Source organism: Sinocyclocheilus grahami, unplaced genomic scaffold (assembly GCF_001515645.1).
Source record: "Sinocyclocheilus grahami isolate Dianchi unplaced genomic scaffold, SAMN03320097.WGS_v1.1 scaffold711.1, whole genome shotgun sequence".
Classification (NCBI taxonomy): Eukaryota; Metazoa; Chordata; class Actinopteri; order Cypriniformes; family Cyprinidae; genus Sinocyclocheilus; species Sinocyclocheilus grahami.
The window spans coordinates 364,515-382,941 of record NW_015505890.1 but is presented as its reverse complement, the minus strand read 5'-3'; the positions used below and the strand labels follow the sequence as shown (position 1 = coordinate 382,941).

Here is an 18,427-nt window from a genome sequence, read left to right as displayed (position 1 = left end):
GAGAGAGAGAGAGAGAGAGAGAGAGAGAGAGAGAGAGGAAAGGAGGCAAAGTGAACATGGAAAAAGTTTTTAAATGGAAGCTTGTTTCTGCCATGGGATGAAAAAAAATAAAAAGGTAATTGCAATTATTAATCTCACAATTCTGACTTTTTTCTCGCAATTCCGAGTTTATATCTCACAGAGAAATATTAAAACAGCAGAAAGAAAAAAAGTCTGAATTGTGAGATGAACAGCTTCAATTACCAATTTTATTTTGTGGCAGAAAAAAAGAACTGTGAGAATTAAACATTCTGAGGGGGAAAAAAATCATTCAGGGTTATTAGTTAACTACTAACACCATAATAAAAACTTCTGTTACTTGAAATAAGTAATTTTCATTTAGTATAATCAGAGCCGATTCTCCCTTTACGCAAAATACGCAAGCTGCCCCCGAAACAGCAGGGGGCCCCCTTGCTCTCAAAGATGATTTAATTTTAGATTCGTTTTTGAATTTGGCCAGCGGTTATGAAAACATGAATGATCGTTTCTTTTAATGCGGTGCGCTGTCAACCTTTCTACATAAAAATCAGTCAATTCATGTAATGCGAATGTCGTACAGTCTTGCTTGAGACTAAAAAAAACAAGTTAAAAGTGTACCGAGCCATGGAAGAGACACTGAGCCCTATCATACACCCGGCGCAATGCGGCGCCAGGCACGACACAAGTGTTTTTTGCTAGTTTCAGCCAGATGCAGTAGTCATTTTCACGTCCTGCGCCACATTGTTTAAATAGCAAATGCATTTACGCCCCTTTGTGCACCCATGGGCGTGCTGGTCTAAAAAAACGAAGTGTGTTCAGGTGCATTGCTGGCGCGTTGATATTTTGAGGCAACTGAAATAGACTGCTCCATTGACCAACAAAAATCTGGTCTAAAGTCAATGGCGCAGTAGTTTTTTTGGTATTTAAAGAGCGTGTTAGTATAGGCGGGTCCACAGCGCATGTACACTCTGCTTATTACACACACAGGGACGCACAGCAGCACACAAACATGCCAAATATTACAAATTAAAAGATTGTCAAAGATTATTATTGTGTAGGCTACATAAATATAATCATGCCTACATGCCATAATGGATAGTCATTGATTTTTTCAGAAGTAGGCTACCAATTTGCTCGCGCACGAGCAGATCCATTTCCTCTTTGGAGACGCGTTCTGTCTTTGCGCTTGCAAATTCCGCCGTGTAAATAGAGAATCCGCCATGGCACAAGCACAGCTGGCTCTTAAAGGGAATGGGAGATGAGACTCCGATTGGTTTATTGCACGTTATCCCATTACTCATTAAGAGAATAGGGACAACCCTTTTAGACCATGCGCCGAGCGAGCCGACTGTTTTTCCTGTCGTTAAACTAGCAAAAGTGGATTTGGACACTCCCTAAGTGCACCTGCGCCGTGCGCTTTAGACCATGTGCTTAGATCGTTAAGATAGGGCCCACTGCTTTCCGCGAACGCGATTCGAGACGGAGTGAAACACGAACAAATGAGTGTCATTCATTTGTTCATAAGCACTCATATCCCACTTCACCACTTTTTGCTAGTTTCAGCCCGACGAAGCTATCATTTTCATGTCCAGCATCACATTGTTTAAATAGCAAATGTATTCGCGCCCATTTGTGCGCTCATTGGCATGCTGGTTTGAAAACGAGGTGTGTTCAGGCACATAGTTGGCGTGTTGCTATTTTGAGGCAACTGGAATTGACTGCTCCTTTGACTAACTGGTCTAAAGTCAATGGCACAGTATTTTTTTTATTATTTAAAGAGCGTGTTAGTAATATGCGCCTATAAGCGGGTGCACAACGTGCGTACACTCTGCTTATTACACACACAGGGACGCGCAGCAGCACACAAACATGCCAGATATTAAAAATTAAAGGATTACAATGTAAAATATTATTATTGTGTAAGCTACATAAATATAAAAATGCCTACATGTCATAATGGACAGTCATTGCATGTATCAGAATTAGGCTACCTATTTGCTCGTGCACGAGCAGATCAGTTTCCTCTCTGGAGATGCGTTCAGTCTTTGCGCTTGCAAATTCCGCCGTATAAATAGCGAATCCGCCATGGCGCGAGCGCAACTGGCTCTTAAAGGGAATGGGAGATGAGACTCTGATTAATTTATTGCATGCTATACCCAAAACTCCCTAAGTGCACCTGCGCCGTGCGCTTTAGACCATGTGCTTAGATCGTTAAGATAGGGCCCACTGCTTTCCGCGAACGCGATTCGAGACGGAGTGAAACACGAACAAATGAGTGTCATTCATTTGTTCATAAGCACTCATATCCCACTTCACCACTTTTTGCTAGTTTCAGCCCGACGAAGCTATCATTTTCATGTCCAGCATCACATTGTTTAAATAGCAAATGTATTCGCGCCCATTTGTGCGCTCATTGGCATGCTGGTTTGAAAACGAGGTGTGTTCAGGCACATAGTTGGCGTGTTGCTATTTTGAGGCAACTGGAATTGACTGCTCCTTTGACTAACTGGTCTAAAGTCAATGGCACAGTATTTTTTTTATTATTTAAAGAGCGTGTTAGTAATATGCGCCTATAAGCGGGTGCACAACGTGCGTACACTCTGCTTATTACACACACAGGGACGCACAGCAGCACACAAACATGCCAAATATTACAAATTAAAAGATTGTCAAAGATTATTATTGTGTAGGCTACATAAATATAATCATGCCTACATGCCATAATGGATAGTCATTGATTTTTTCAGAAGTAGGCTACCAATTTGCTCGCGCACGAGCAGATCCATTTCCTCTTTGGAGACGCGTTCTGTCTTTGCGCTTGCAAATTCCGCCGTGTAAATAGAGAATCCGCCATGGCACAAGCACAGCTGGCTCTTAAAGGGAATGGGAGATGAGACTCCGATTGGTTTATTGCACGTTATCCCATTACTCATTAAGAGAATAGGGACAACCCTTTTAGACCATGCGCCGAGCGAGCCGACTGTTTTTCCTGTCGTTAAACTAGCAAAAGTGGATTTGGACACTCCCTAAGTGCACCTGCGCCGTGCGCTTTAGACCATGTGCTTAGATCGTTAAGATAGGGCCCACTGCTTTCCGCGAACGCGATTCGAGACGGAGTGAAACACGAACAAATGAGTGTCATTCATTTGTTCATAAGCACTCATATCCCACTTCACCACTTTTTGCTAGTTTCAGCCCGACGAAGCTATCATTTTCATGTCCAGCATCACATTGTTTAAATAGCAAATGTATTCGCGCCCATTTGTGCGCTCATTGGCATGCTGGTTTGAAAACGAGGTGTGTTCAGGCACATAGTTGGCGTGTTGCTATTTTGAGGCAACTGGAATTGACTGCTCCTTTGACTAACTGGTCTAAAGTCAATGGCACAGTATTTTTTTTATTATTTAAAGAGCGTGTTAGTAATATGCGCCTATAAGCGGGTGCACAACGTGCGTACACTCTGCTTATTACACACACAGGGACGCACAGCAGCACACAAACATGCCAAATATTACAAATTAAAAGATTGTCAAAGATTATTATTGTGTAGGCTACATAAATATAATCATGCCTACATGCCATAATGGATAGTCATTGATTTTTTCAGAAGTAGGCTACCAATTTGCTCGCGCACGAGCAGATCCATTTCCTCTTTGGAGACGCGTTCTGTCTTTGCGCTTGCAAATTCCGCCGTGTAAATAGAGAATCCGCCATGGCACAAGCACAGCTGGCTCTTAAAGGGAATGGGAGATGAGACTCCGATTGGTTTATTGCACGTTATCCCATTACTCATTAAGAGAATAGGGACAACCCTTTTAGACCATGCGCCGAGCGAGCCGACTGTTTTTCCTGTCGTTAAACTAGCAAAAGTGGATTTGGACACTCCCTAAGTGCACCTGCGCCGTGCGCTTTAGACCATGTGCTTAGATCGTTAAGATAGGGCCCACTGCTTTCCGCGAACGCGATTCGAGACGGAGTGAAACACGAACAAATGAGTGTCATTCATTTGTTCATAAGCACTCATATCCCACTTCACCACTTTTTGCTAGTTTCAGCCCGACGAAGCTATCATTTTCATGTCCAGCATCACATTGTTTAAATAGCAAATGTATTCGCGCCCATTTGTGCGCTCATTGGCATGCTGGTTTGAAAACGAGGTGTGTTCAGGCACATAGTTGGCGTGTTGCTATTTTGAGGCAACTGGAATTGACTGCTCCTTTGACTAACTGGTCTAAAGTCAATGGCACAGTATTTTTTTTATTATTTAAAGAGCGTGTTAGTAATATGCGCCTATAAGCGGGTGCACAACGTGCGTACACTCTGCTTATTACACACACAGGGACGCACAGCAGCACACAAACATGCCAAATATTACAAATTAAAAGATTGTCAAAGATTATTATTGTGTAGGCTACATAAATATAATCATGCCTACATGCCATAATGGATAGTCATTGATTTTTTCAGAAGTAGGCTACCAATTTGCTCGCGCACGAGCAGATCCATTTCCTCTTTGGAGACGCGTTCTGTCTTTGCGCTTGCAAATTCCGCCGTGTAAATAGAGAATCCGCCATGGCACAAGCACAGCTGGCTCTTAAAGGGAATGGGAGATGAGACTCCGATTGGTTTATTGCACGTTATCCCATTACTCATTAAGAGAATAGGGACAACCCTTTTAGACCATGCGCCGAGCGAGCCGACTGTTTTTCCTGTCGTTAAACTAGCAAAAGTGGATTTGGACACTCCCTAAGTGCACCTGCGCCGTGCGCTTTAGACCATGTGCTTAGATCGTTAAGATAGGGCCCACTGCTTTCCGCGAACGCGATTCGAGACGGAGTGAAACACGAACAAATGAGTGTCATTCATTTGTTCATAAGCACTCATATCCCACTTCACCACTTTTTGCTAGTTTCAGCCCGACGAAGCTATCATTTTCATGTCCAGCATCACATTGTTTAAATAGCAAATGTATTCGCGCCCATTTGTGCGCTCATTGGCATGCTGGTTTGAAAACGAGGTGTGTTCAGGCACATAGTTGGCGTGTTGCTATTTTGAGGCAACTGGAATTGACTGCTCCTTTGACTAACTGGTCTAAAGTCAATGGCACAGTATTTTTTTTATTATTTAAAGAGCGTGTTAGTAATATGCGCCTATAAGCGGGTGCACAACGTGCGTACACTCTGCTTATTACACACACAGGGACGCGCAGCAGCACACAAACATGCCAGATATTAAAAATTAAAGGATTACAATGTAAAATATTATTATTGTGTAAGCTACATAAATATAAAAATGCCTACATGTCATAATGGACAGTCATTGCATGTATCAGAATTAGGCTACCTATTTGCTCGTGCACGAGCAGATCAGTTTCCTCTCTGGAGATGCGTTCAGTCTTTGCGCTTGCAAATTCCGCCGTATAAATAGCGAATCCGCCATGGCGCGAGCGCAACTGGCTCTTAAAGGGAATGGGAGATGAGACTCTGATTAATTTATTGCATGCTATACCCAAAACACACCCATTACTCATTAAGAGAATAGGGACAACCTTTTTAGACCGTTTTTCCCATCATTAAACTAGCAAAAGTGGAATCGGACACTTTTCAGCAGCACACAAACATGCCAGATATTAAAAATTAAAGGATTACAATGTAAAATATTATTATTGTGTAAGCTACATAAATATAAAAATGCCTACATGTCATAATGGACAGTCATTGCATGTATCAGAATTAGGCTACCTATTTGCTCGTGCACGAGCAGATCAGTTTCCTCTCTGGAGATGCGTTCAGTCTTTGCGCTTGCAAATTCCGCCGTATAAATAGCGAATCCGCCATGGCGCGAGCGCAACTGGCTCTTAAAGGGAATGGGAGATGAGACTCTGATTAATTTATTGCATGCTATACCCAAAACACACCCATTACTCATTAAGAGAATAGGGACAACCTTTTTAGACCATTTTTCCCATCATTAAACTAGCAAAAGTGGAATCGGACACTTTCTAAGTGCACCTGCGCCATGCGCTTTAGATCATACGCTTAGATCGTTAAAATAGGCCCCATAATTGCAAAAAAAAGAAGGTCGCAATTATTCTGAGATAAAAATTCACAATTACCTTTTTTAATAATTTTTTAAAGATACATTTTAAATAAATGAACACAAATAAAATAAGACTACCCAACATTTATGCTGCGTATGACAAAACACTGGTGTCATACCCATGATCCCCATAAAAAAGGCAGCTCTCTGCAGTGTGGAAACAGCCTCCATCCATCACACCGAGGCTGTAGCTCCAAGCTAAAAGCACCACCACCGACTGATCCGAGATAAGAGTGTCATAACATCCACACTAATTACAGCCGTCTGCGGCCCGGCCCACAGGCTGACCTCAGAGCAGAACTCACATTGCATTGTGACCTCGATGATACAGTTCTCCTCTCCTACATCGTTGCTGGCGGTGCACTTGTAGACCCCAGAGCTGTCCTGCGTCAAATTCCTCAAGGTCACGATCTCTGGGTTCTTCAGATCTGAAAATAGAACGCAATTTATATTGCTGTACATATATGAGCTGAAACACAACTACAATCTATTAGCTTGGACGTTTTGGCAATTGTAATTGTTTATTTTTTCAGCTACACATAAGCCAGAATCTGCCTCCATCGATCAACAACAGATGCACTGAACCGTTTTACTCGGATATATGTCACAATACAGAAGAAACAATCTGATGCTGCTTTCATTACATCACGGCTTTAAAGGGTTAAAATCACCACCAGTCCCCTAAGAAGAATTAGATATAGGTGTGTTTTATTTTGAAGGTTTTCTCTTATGTCCACTGCTCAAGGACACAATGCTGATGAAGCAGGATTATGATATTAGTAACTCTCCAGTCCTGAAGCTACAAAACAGCATTAGCAGTGTTACGCGTCTTTCACTACTTCCTTTACCACTCTACTTTACAGGCTTCAGTCAAACAGAGTGAGGAGAGAAGTGAGAGAGAGCCCAGTGCAGTGAATGAATTAGTGTTTGAGTGTGTCAAGGTGATTCACGGTTCTACTGAACTCCAGCGGATGAGATGAATAGTATATGTTTTCCTGTAGCCGGTGAGAAAGCTCTCGTGTCCTGAGAACTGAGAACCTCACGTGTGTTTTTAGCCGAGGAGTGTTTGTCAGCCGGAGCGATTTGAGACGCTGGGATCATTTACTCTTCCAGGATCTAACGCCTCCTCTTTCATTCCTGCATCCCTGTCCCATCATCCTTCTCTCTCATCCACTATCTGCTGTGAATTCTGGGGTGGAGGTGTGTTTATCGGCCAAAGAAAGCTGATTAGAGTGAGCAGGTGGTCATTGATGAGGCTGGTTAATTGTTGAGTTTGGGTGAGGGTCTGCAGCACTGACTGCAAGCGACTAAATAGATTGTAAAACAATATGTGGCTCTGATGATCTGGTGTCAGCAGGAGAAATCACTCTGAATCAGTGCATTACTCTGTCCCATCTGCAAAGCCATATTACACTCAAATTTGTGTAGCTCTTGCACTTTTGTTGTTTTGTTTTCCCAAGCAGAACCCAATGAGATTGAATTCTAATGTAATAACTGCCAAAAGCTGTTGAACATCTTTTGCTGGATTTTATTATGTAGTTGAGACATTTTTTTTGTCATTTTTTTTTAGCCTACCCAAGGTCCATATGATGCATTCTAGACGTGGGTGGTGTAACTGAAATTTGTAATTCTAATTTCATAGTTTATCACAGTAAAAGCTTATTTCATAATAGTTCAGCTGGGAAACAACGGTTCAAAAGTTGAAAAACGTAAGAAATTAATACTTTTATTCAGCAAGGATGCATTCAATTGATCAAAAGTGACTGTAAAAGACTTTCTATTCATCAAAGAATCCTGAACTGAAATAAATCCGTTATCTGAATTAAAATAAAATGCAATTCATTTTAACATCGATGCAATAAATAAAACTTAAACTGGAAAAAAAAGTTTAAAAAAACAAAACATATAAACACACAACAAAATGACTAAAAACTAAATTTAAAAAAAAATACAACTGACATTAAAACAAAAAAATAATAAAATTATGCAAAAATTAAGTAAACACTAAAATAAAATTAAAAACTAAAATAGTATCTCCATCACACTAAAACAGTACTGATGACAATTATTTACTACATGCTAAGGAAATAATAATATAATATAATATAATACAATTTTTATATAATAAAAATATTGTGTTTCCACAAAATACTGAATATCACAACCATTTTTATCATTTATAATAATAAGAAATGTTTGATGAACAGCAAATTTCTGAAGGATCTTGTGACATTTTCCCTCGAAAATTCAGCTTTGCATCACAGGAATAAATTACATTTAAGATATATTCAAGTAGAAAACATTTATTTGAAATTTGTAATATTATTTCACAATATTACTGATTTTTTCTAACAGAACCTTTGAACAGAACTGAATCTACAAAATATGTTTGAAGGCATGTGTGACTGAGTAGACTATGCTTGTGTTTCGATCGTACTGCATTTACCGATATAATACCGCACAGGCCTAATCCATAGAGGCTAATATCAATAGAGCTATTGAGATCTCTTCTAATCTCATTGTCTGTTTGCCATGCAACGTCTGCGATTCAGAGAGCACAGGTTTAATCTGCAACAATCAGCACTTCTGTGCAAAAACTACTCGATGCATTTGCTAAAGTGTGTGAAGTTCATGGCATCAGATCTTTCGATATTATTATTTGAGACAGTCAGCAGCAAGGAACTGTACAGACCAGAATAAGTTATGATACGCTCTAGTCTCGCTTGCCAGGCTTTGGGGTGTTTGACTCACCGATGAGTGCGCGGGAAGGCAGTTTTCCCACGCTCTTGCCCTTATCCAGAACTCTCTCCCATTTGTATTGAATAGGGTCGGATCCGTCTGAAGACTTACAGCTCAGTTTCACATCACTGCCCTCCAGAAGCCGGCCCTCCATCCAGCAGCGGGGTTTAGACGGCTTCACTGTGAACGAGAAAATGCTCATGTTAAGTTTACTAATTAGTCGTTTAATAATTATTTCCAAAAGCAGCTTACTATGGAATCCACAGGTGCTTAAATGCCGTTTTCATGGGCATAACAGTGGAACTTCAAGGATCGATCCTTGTGGTTGTAAACCAAATATCATTTAGTTACAGGTTTTATTTAACATTTATTTAACATTAAGAATTAGTTTAGGTAACTACAACAACCCTGATATATCATCATATATAGTATACAGTATATACTATATACGCAAACAGCATACTGGTACATACACACACACACATATATATATATATATATATATATATATACTGTATACACACACACACACACACACACACACACACATACAGATGTGTCCATTAAGAATGCACTTTTTTTTCTCACGGCAGCACGCAATTCGTCACTTTTCGTCAGATTTTTAGTAATAATATTTTGAGAATAAAGGCGTAGGATTATGTATAACCGCGTTTTAGTGCCACGTTAAAAAAAATCTAAGATAATATTTTGAGAAAAAAGTACAAGAATAAAGCTGTAGCAATATGAGAATAAAGTCGAAATATTTTGAGAATAAATTCAAAATTACAAGAATTAAGCATAGCATGTGTCATATACTCCCAGGGACAGTATGCTTGAAAATAATATTTCATGTCTTCGGTTGCATTTATTATTTGTAGTGCACCAGTCCTCCAATGATAGCAATACGCTTTGTGCTTTTGGTACTTTTAATAAAAAACAAAGCCTCAACTTTCAAATTCTGTCAGTTTTATAGCGAAATACAAACAATATGTCTTACAATAATGTGTTTTTTATGCTCTTTAATGTGACATGACAGAACACTGTATTCGCATCAGTTAAAGCGGCATGAGAATCAATCATATTTTCATTTACGAATGAGACATTTGTTTAATTAAATTATACTGTTTTTTATGCCTTCTGATGTATAACTTGTAATAAATGTATTTCGTGATAAAACTGACAGAATTTTAACTTTATTTTTTTTTTGCTATGCTGTTTGTGTATATAGTGTCAAACAATATATAGTTTGATACGTTGAAGCAGTATTTCAAAATTTCAGATGAAACTAAAACTTGCAAACACAGCACACTGGCATGTTTGGAGGGAAATCAATATCAAAGAGGCAGTCAATCTGAATTTTGACATGTGGGGAGGCAGGGGTCAGGATTTGTTGTCCTTCACGCTGACTGCTTTGAACTCCCCTCTGACCTTACGCAGCACATCAGAATCAACACAGAAGCCAAATCAAAGATCTCACTGCCTCACAACAGTTACCAAGTGACCTCAGACCAGTCCCACTGGCATCCTGCTTACCGCAGCACTGCTCTAAACTGTTCTGGGGTCAGTTAGACAGGCCTGTCCAGAGGGATTTGTCTGGAGGCTGAATGGCAGTTAAGAGACAGCCTGTAGTCCTCTGTGGCCCCTTTTGGCCCTACTGACCCTCTCTATAAACACACCAAAAGGACATAGGGACCAATTCAGTCTATATTTGTTTGTCTTGGGTCCACAGCCAAAACATTATTTTATCTGCATGGACAGGATATGCAATGATTAAAAATATGGAGGTTTCACGGTCAATATATCCTCAGGTTTTTGTTCAAGCAGAGCAAATCTATTTATAAATGGGCAGATGCTTTAGCCACCTGAACAGAAACACTCCATATACTGCAGTGTATACAGTGCAGTGCATCAGTGCAGTGCAAAAATTCAAATATTATCAAATATATATTATTTTACTAGGCAATTTATCACATTTTACATTACACCATAACTAAAAACACAAAAGTATAAAAATCCAAAAGCACCATATTGTAGCATGGCACTTTGCATTGGAAAGCACTCTCATTTTCCTCAAAACTGGTTGTTTCATTATTTTTTTTTCTGATGGGTACTTTGCGACAACTGTACTGCTCTGTACAAAAGACAAAAGGTTTTCTAATATAAGAACCTCTACCTGTACCGACTGCCATGGAAAAGATGCTAAATGGCTGTCGTACACAAACACAGCTGCCAACACACACATTCACACACAGTTTGACGGTGACAGCCTCCTGAATGCCTGGGGTAAAGGACTAAACACTGATGCCACTACACATCAGCAGACCTGCGGCCGGGTCCACCTGCCAGAGCCGTCTGCGATTGCTGCTCGTCTCGCACACACACACTACAGCATGACAGACAGGAGAAAACTCTGATGTGCTACTCATTTGCATTTCTGGCAAAACATCTGTGATTCTTATTGTATGCATTCTGTATCACTGACAGTCACAACATGATGCTCTTTGTCATATTTACGTAGATTACAAATGACAGCAAAATAATCTTCTCTAGCATAATCTTCTTGAACACGAGTAACATCTGAGTCACGGGTTATGGCTTCACTTCAAAGAAAGAGTTTCTGTAATGTTAGCATTAGCCAAGGAGGTGTAATATAGCTGGAGAGAGCTATAACAAAGGCAGCTGCATGGATGTCATATAGAAGTCGCCTGTGTGAACTACATGCGACATAGGCCTAGTACTACGTGAACACAAAGTCAAAGGCAAGTGTGCATTGCTGGGAAGAAGAAGAAGAAAAATAACCTTCCTAAGCTGTTTTTACAGTCTCTCAGTCTGGTCTATTACTCAGACTATTAAAGGGCTTTTAGTTACTTTTTAGGGAGACTAGCTTAAACGAGCTAAGACTAGCAACCACCCAGAACACCCTAGCAACTGCCTAACAGCCCTCTCAGAATACCCTATCAACCACCTAGCAACATCATAGCAACCAATCAGAACACCCTAGCAACCATCCAGCAAACACTTACAGTGTCCTAGCAACCACCAAGAACACCCTAATTACCACCTAGCAATGGCCTAGCAAACTGTCAAACTAGCAACACCCCAGCAACCAACTAGTAACCACCCACAACACCCTGGCTAGCAAGCACCCAGGACACCAAGTAACCACTTAGCAACAGCCTAGCAACCACACAGAACACAATAACAACCACCTAGCAACACCTGAGCAACCAACGAGCAACCACCCACAGCACTCTTGCAACTGCCTAGCAACCACCCACAACACCCTGGTTAGCAACCACCCAGAACACCTTAATAACCACCTAGCCTAGCAAACTACCCCCTAACAATCAGCTTGTAATCATCAACATCTATCTATCTATCTATCTATCTATCTATCTATCTATCTATCTATCTATCTATCTATCTATCTATCTATCTATCTATCTATCTATCTATCTATCTATCATCTACACTTTCATTTCAGGCTTTCTCAGGACAACATCATTGTCTTGACATCTAGTTTTAAATTGTAATAATTTAATAACAATATTACTGTTTTTACTGTACTTTTGACCAAATAAATGCAGCTTTGGTGAGTAGAGATAATCAAAATGTACTTTCGAATAGGCCATCAGTGGAAAAAGATGGTATAGTTAAGGCATATACCAGCAGGGGTTAACTGGGACATGTTAACCATGTAAACCTTGACCTATTGACATTAACAACATTGTTCTTGAGAAAACCCCTTAGAGTCTACTACACATTACTAAACAAGCTGCGGTTAAATGTTGACAAGCTGAACACTTCTAGTTACACAGGCCAGTGGAACAGTGGAACAAAGGAATGACTTATTCATTATGCCAGGGGCTCGGTTTGATTCCAAATCAAATTTTCAGACATTTGTTTTTAATTAATGGCGTCTCAAATGTTATCGTTCCATTAAATATTACATGTGATGGGCAACCCTTCCCATAGGCTTCGAAGACTCTGATGCGAGTTTCTTTTTAGGCCTTTCTGTCTTCTGAAATGAAATCTCAGCTGATTACGAAACAGATCTGCGTTGACATTGAAACATTCAAAGTCTGTTATGTGTGGGAACAAAAAGCCTTATTGCAATCAGATAATTAAATTAATCTGAAAGTATATCGCCTGACTGGCACGTATTGACTTCCCCCTGATGAATTATGGCACACTGATACATAACGGATACCTAAACTCAAAGCTGTGTTCAAACAATGTTCGTTTCACAGTGAAAGATTCTCACTTCAGGCAGATAAGACGAAGCTCTTATCTGAATGTGTTTATGCGAGAGCGAGAGAGAAGAGAGATGGGTGAAGCGTCTGTTAGGTGTACTGATACAGATGGGTATGTATTTCAAAGAGAGATGTGTAGAAAAAGCTGATTCAGACCTGTGACAGGACGGGAGAAGCACTGTGCTCACAAACCTCAGGCAGCCATTGTGACTGCTGTATCACTGAGAGAGACGGCAGCTAAAACTAGGTGGTTGCTATGGTGTTTTGGGTGGTCGTTAGGTTGTTTTGAGAGATTCGCTCATGATGGTACCGGCAAACAGAATAAAATCTTTAATAAAGGGGTGACTTTAACTTTGCTCAATTTTAAGGACTATAACATCATTGCGAAACTATTGGTTCACTGAGAACAATATATGTACAGCATTTAATACGTATACGCACATGTATGTACGATATATGCAGTTTGTGGTATGTAAATAAGCTTGGGCCCTAATAATAATATTTCCATTTGTTTTGTTGTTGTCAAAATACAAAAATACATTAGTAACAGACTGAAAAATAAACGAGGTTAGTTGAACGGTAGTCCTACAACTTGCCAAAAAATATTACGAAAATAATTTCTGGTTACACTTAATTTCGATAGTCCACTTTAGACATTCTACTAACTATACATAACTTTGCATTTACATCAGCTACATTCATTTTTAACTACGTTAACTGTAATTTTTAATAGTTTTAGTAGACTGCAGGTTAGGATTAGTTGAATAAGTTGACATGTACTTGCTAATTTATTTGTAGTAAGTCGAATGTCTGTTGGGGACCATCACAATAAAATGTTAGCAGATATTAAGCAGACAGCCTACTAATATTCTAATGACTTAAAAGTTACTTCAAATGAGTTCATTGTCTAAAGTGAGCTATCCAAATAACGTATTACTTTTTTTTGGACAATTTGTGCAACACAACATTATCCTGAACAAACTACATAGCAAGTCATTTGTCTGGAAATTTTCTCCAGGATGTTGGGAATAAAACATTAACATTCACATATTCAAAATAAATTCCCTGGTTTGTATCTGTAAGGCTAAAATTACCTCTCAAGCACATATTTAGACAAGGTGATTGGAAGGAGATCAGAAGGAGGGATGCAAAAACAAAACAAATCTAAGTGAAACTGAAATAAAATAAACAAGAGACAATGAGTTAAGACAAGACAACTTTTGAGAGGGCATAAAAAGCAAAATATCTCTCACCACACGTTGTTTGACATTGGGTTTCTGCAGGAGCCATTCGATGTCCAGTGTTTGTCCATTCGACTGCCAGAACTGGTGATGACAAGGCAATGTGGCATTGTCCCCGACAACCCGCTTCATCTCGGTCTGAGCCCCGGCCGAGAGTAAACTCAACAGCACTGTAGAGAAAGAAGCACGCACAAGATGTCTATGAGATCACACAATGGTATATATCATGAAATGTTAATCGCGTAGCACCTGCACTAAACTCTAACAGATAGTGTTAAGAAAAACACTTGTGAGATCAAAACATATTTTCTGAAACAACCATGCCATTTTAGCTGGCTTCTACAAGTCTTTGAGCTCTTTTATTGTGACTCATGTTCACCAGGACTTCCATCCAAGTGCTGCACATCACAAGTTTAATGCTGTACAGGGTGCGCTACCGAGCAAATTTACTGTCAGAAAAGGCAAACATATGGAGCTGGTTATGTGATGCAAACATCAAAATGAATTTGTTTACAAATCATGCACTATGGTAAAAGTATTTTGCGGTCGTAACATAGCATTGTGCAAGAAACCACACAAATACATCTTTATTAATGAATAATCTGCCCCAGAATCATAATTTATGTGAAAAGGCATACCAATTAGTTGTATTTTATTACTTTTAGTGTTGATTTCAAACTGGAAACTGCAGTGAACTGAATGTATAGGGTTTTGGAGTTTTAAAAACGGTAGTCCTACAACTTGCCAAAAAATATTACGAAAATAATTTCTGGTTACACTTAATTTCGATAGTCCACTTTAGACATTCTACTAACTATACATAACTTTGCATTTACATCAGCTACATTCATTTTTAACTACGTTAACTGTAATTTTTAATAGTTTTAGTAGACTGCAGGTTAGGATTAGTTGAATAAGTTGACATGTACTTGCTAATTTATTTGTAGTAAGTCGAATGTCTGTTGGGGACCATCACAATAAAATGTTAGCAGATATTAAGCAGACAGCCTACTAATATTCTAATGACTTAAAAGTTACTTCAAATGAGTTCATTGTCTAAAGTGAGCTATCCAAATAACGTATTACTTTTTTTTGGACAATTTGTGCAACACAACATTATCCTGAACAAACTACATAGCAAGTCATTTGTCTGGAAATTTTCTCCAGGATGTTGGGAATAAAACATTAACATTCACATATTCAAAATAAATTCCCTGGTTTGTATCTGTAAGGCTAAAATTACCTCTCAAGCACATATTTAGACAAGGTGATTGGAAGGAGATCAGAAGGAGGGATGCAAAAACAAAACAAATCTAAGTGAAACTGAAATAAAATAAACAAGAGACAATGAGTTAAGACAAGACAACTTTTGAGAGGGCATAAAAAGCAAAATATCTCTCACCACACGTTGTTTGACATTGGGTTTCTGCAGGAGCCATTCGATGTCCAGTGTTTGTCCATTCGACTGCCAGAACTGGTGATGACAAGGCAATGTGGCATTGTCCCCGACAACCCGCTTCATCTCGGTCTGAGCCCCGGCCGAGAGTAAACTCAACAGCACTGTAGAGAAAGAAGCACGCACAAGATGTCTATGAGATCACACAATGGTATATATCATGAAATGTTAATCGCGTAGCACCTGCACTAAACTCTAACAGATAGTGTTAAGAAAAACACTTGTGAGATCAAAACATATTTTCTGAAACAACCATGCCATTTTAGCTGGCTTCTACAAGTCTTTGAGCTCTTTTATTGTGACTCATGTTCACCAGGACTTCCATCCAAGTGCTGCACATCACAAGTTTAATGCTGTACAGGGTGCGCTACCGAGCAAATTTACTGTCAGAAAAGGCAAACATATGGAGCTGGTTATGTGATGCAAACATCAAAATGAATTTGTTTACAAATCATGCACTATGGTAAAAGTATTTTGCGGTCGTAACATAGCATTGTGCAAGAAACCACACAAATACGTCTTTATTAATGAATAATCTGCCCCAGAATCATAATTTATGTGAAAAGGCATACCAATTAGTTGTATTTTATTACTTTTAGTGTTGATTTCAAACTGGAAACTGCAGTGAATTGAATGTATAGGGTTTTGGAGTTTTAAAAATGTAGGTAGAGGGACCTTTTTTCAATGACCTTTTGTTGTTTTTCTATGAAGATTAATTCGGGCATGCTATTCTAATGGAAAAAAGAGGGGCTAATCGCACCATGCTAACCAGCCAAACCTTAAACTCTTAGTTCTGCTGATGTAATTAAGGCATTTGGGCAGAGAAAAATAATCTCAAACAATAATATCATATCCCATTATGATCCAATCAAATCCTGGTGGATAAAAAAGTCTCTTTTTCACAATTGTGAATTGGGAATGTTTCACATGGGAATACGTGTTACGTGTTGTGAATGCCATTTCATGTTGTTCATGTTGTACTAAACATTTTTTACAGGTTCAATTTTTGACAATAAAGTTCTACTACAAGACTGAAATGATCATTCAGTCTAACAAAACACTGCAGCAGCACGTAAAACACTTTAGTACAACTTTGGAAGGTTAGCAAAGTCCCAAAGTCCCAAATTCCCACATTTCACACTCTTCAGATTGATACATTTACAAATGCACCACAAAATGGCAAGTCCACATCAAGTATGTTATTTCAGACAGGGCCTCTATGAACCCAGAGTCCTTTCTGCTACAGGGATCCGGGCTAATTTACTGGAGGCTGCTGGACATTGCCGGAGGCTTGAGTAGCATTACAGACAGGCGTCGTGGGGATTTGCAGACTAGTTAGGTCCCATGAGGGACGAATAGGATGAAATGCGCAATTTCTTCCACCTGGTGAGAGGAGCTTGCAATACAAACAATACAGCATACTCGCAGCTTCACCAGTCTTATTTGTGCAAAACCAACAGATATTTATGGAGCTCTGGCATTAGCATAACATTACACTTAATCTGCTGTCAAATATTGCAAATAGCTGCAGACTCTTCACGTATGCAACTGTTGCTAAAATGATGCCAGCATACACATGTCCTGCTTCTGTAAATATTATGACATTTCCTCATTTTAGCTCTTCAACCCAAGGGAATAGGGAAGAGAATGAGCTTGGGATTGATGGATGTGCCGTTTTAAATGTGTTTTGTCTGGCTGTGCTCATTTGGCAATCATCATGTCATGTTAAGAATGCTTGTGCCACGTGTCGCTGGCAATGCAAGGCTCGTGATTAGTTGACTGACATGCATGAGTGACTGTCTTTAACCACCTGTGCCAAAACACCGCTCCTACTGCGTCATGATACAAAGTCAACGGGCTGTAATGCATCCGATTTATGGTTCCTGGAGTCCACCGGGGCATGTGGCCACTTGACCGCGACAAGTCTTCATCACTATATGCAAGCTGCAAAAGTATACTCAGAAAGTTCTCAGAGCTGTGATCTAACCGTAATGCACATACTCACTCCTATTGCTTATGCTGATGTGGACGACTTGGGGCTGACATTTTTTTAGCCTGCTGTTCAAACAAACATTTCTGGAGCCTCTTAACGTAAAGCCAAATACGCACCAGTACATAGATTTCCAGAGTCATGGCCTAATGGTTAGCACTTGAGCTCCCATACATTAAGCTTTAATGCTAATGCTAATACAGATGACTTGAGTCTAACAATTTTGTCTGCATTTTAGATGTTCAAACAAACATTTCTGGAGTTTGTTGTCAAAATGCAAATCCAAGAACTCCTCAGTACATAGTTTTTTTAAAGATGTGGCCTAACAGTTAGCACATGAACTCCAAAACATAAGCTTTAATGCTTATGCAAATATGTAATATATATAAATAGATGACTAGAGTCTGACACTTGATAGCATTTTAGATGTTTGAACCAACATTTTTTATTTTTATTTTGTTGTTCTAATTGAAAGAAAACTCTTTAGTACATTATTTTCCAGACCTGCCTACCAGTTAGCATATGAGCTCCAATACACTCAGCTTTAATGCTACAGCTAATGTGGATGACTTGAGTTTGATACTTTTGTTAGCATTTTAGATGTTCGAACCAACATTTTTTGGAGTTTGTT

The 18,427-nt window shown here is 39.3% G+C and overlaps 1 protein-coding gene across 1 annotated transcript in view; it reads right to left on the bottom strand.

The window, feature by feature from the left end:
* LOC107560128 (CXADR-like membrane protein) overlaps nt 1-15,872 on the bottom strand; it is a 21,209-nt gene extending 5,337 nt beyond the window's left edge. The window contains exons 1-4 of the mRNA XM_016244211.1: nt 15,758-15,872; nt 14,368-14,520; nt 8,869-9,036; nt 6,423-6,545 (exon numbers count right to left, since the gene is read on the bottom strand). Of these exons, the coding sequence (XP_016099697.1) occupies nt 6,423-6,545; nt 8,869-9,036; nt 14,368-14,520; nt 15,758-15,872 (559 nt within the window). The remainder of the gene's footprint in view (nt 1-6,422; nt 6,546-8,868; nt 9,037-14,367; nt 14,521-15,757) is intronic.
* Nucleotides 15,873-18,427: the final 2,555 nt, after the last annotated feature.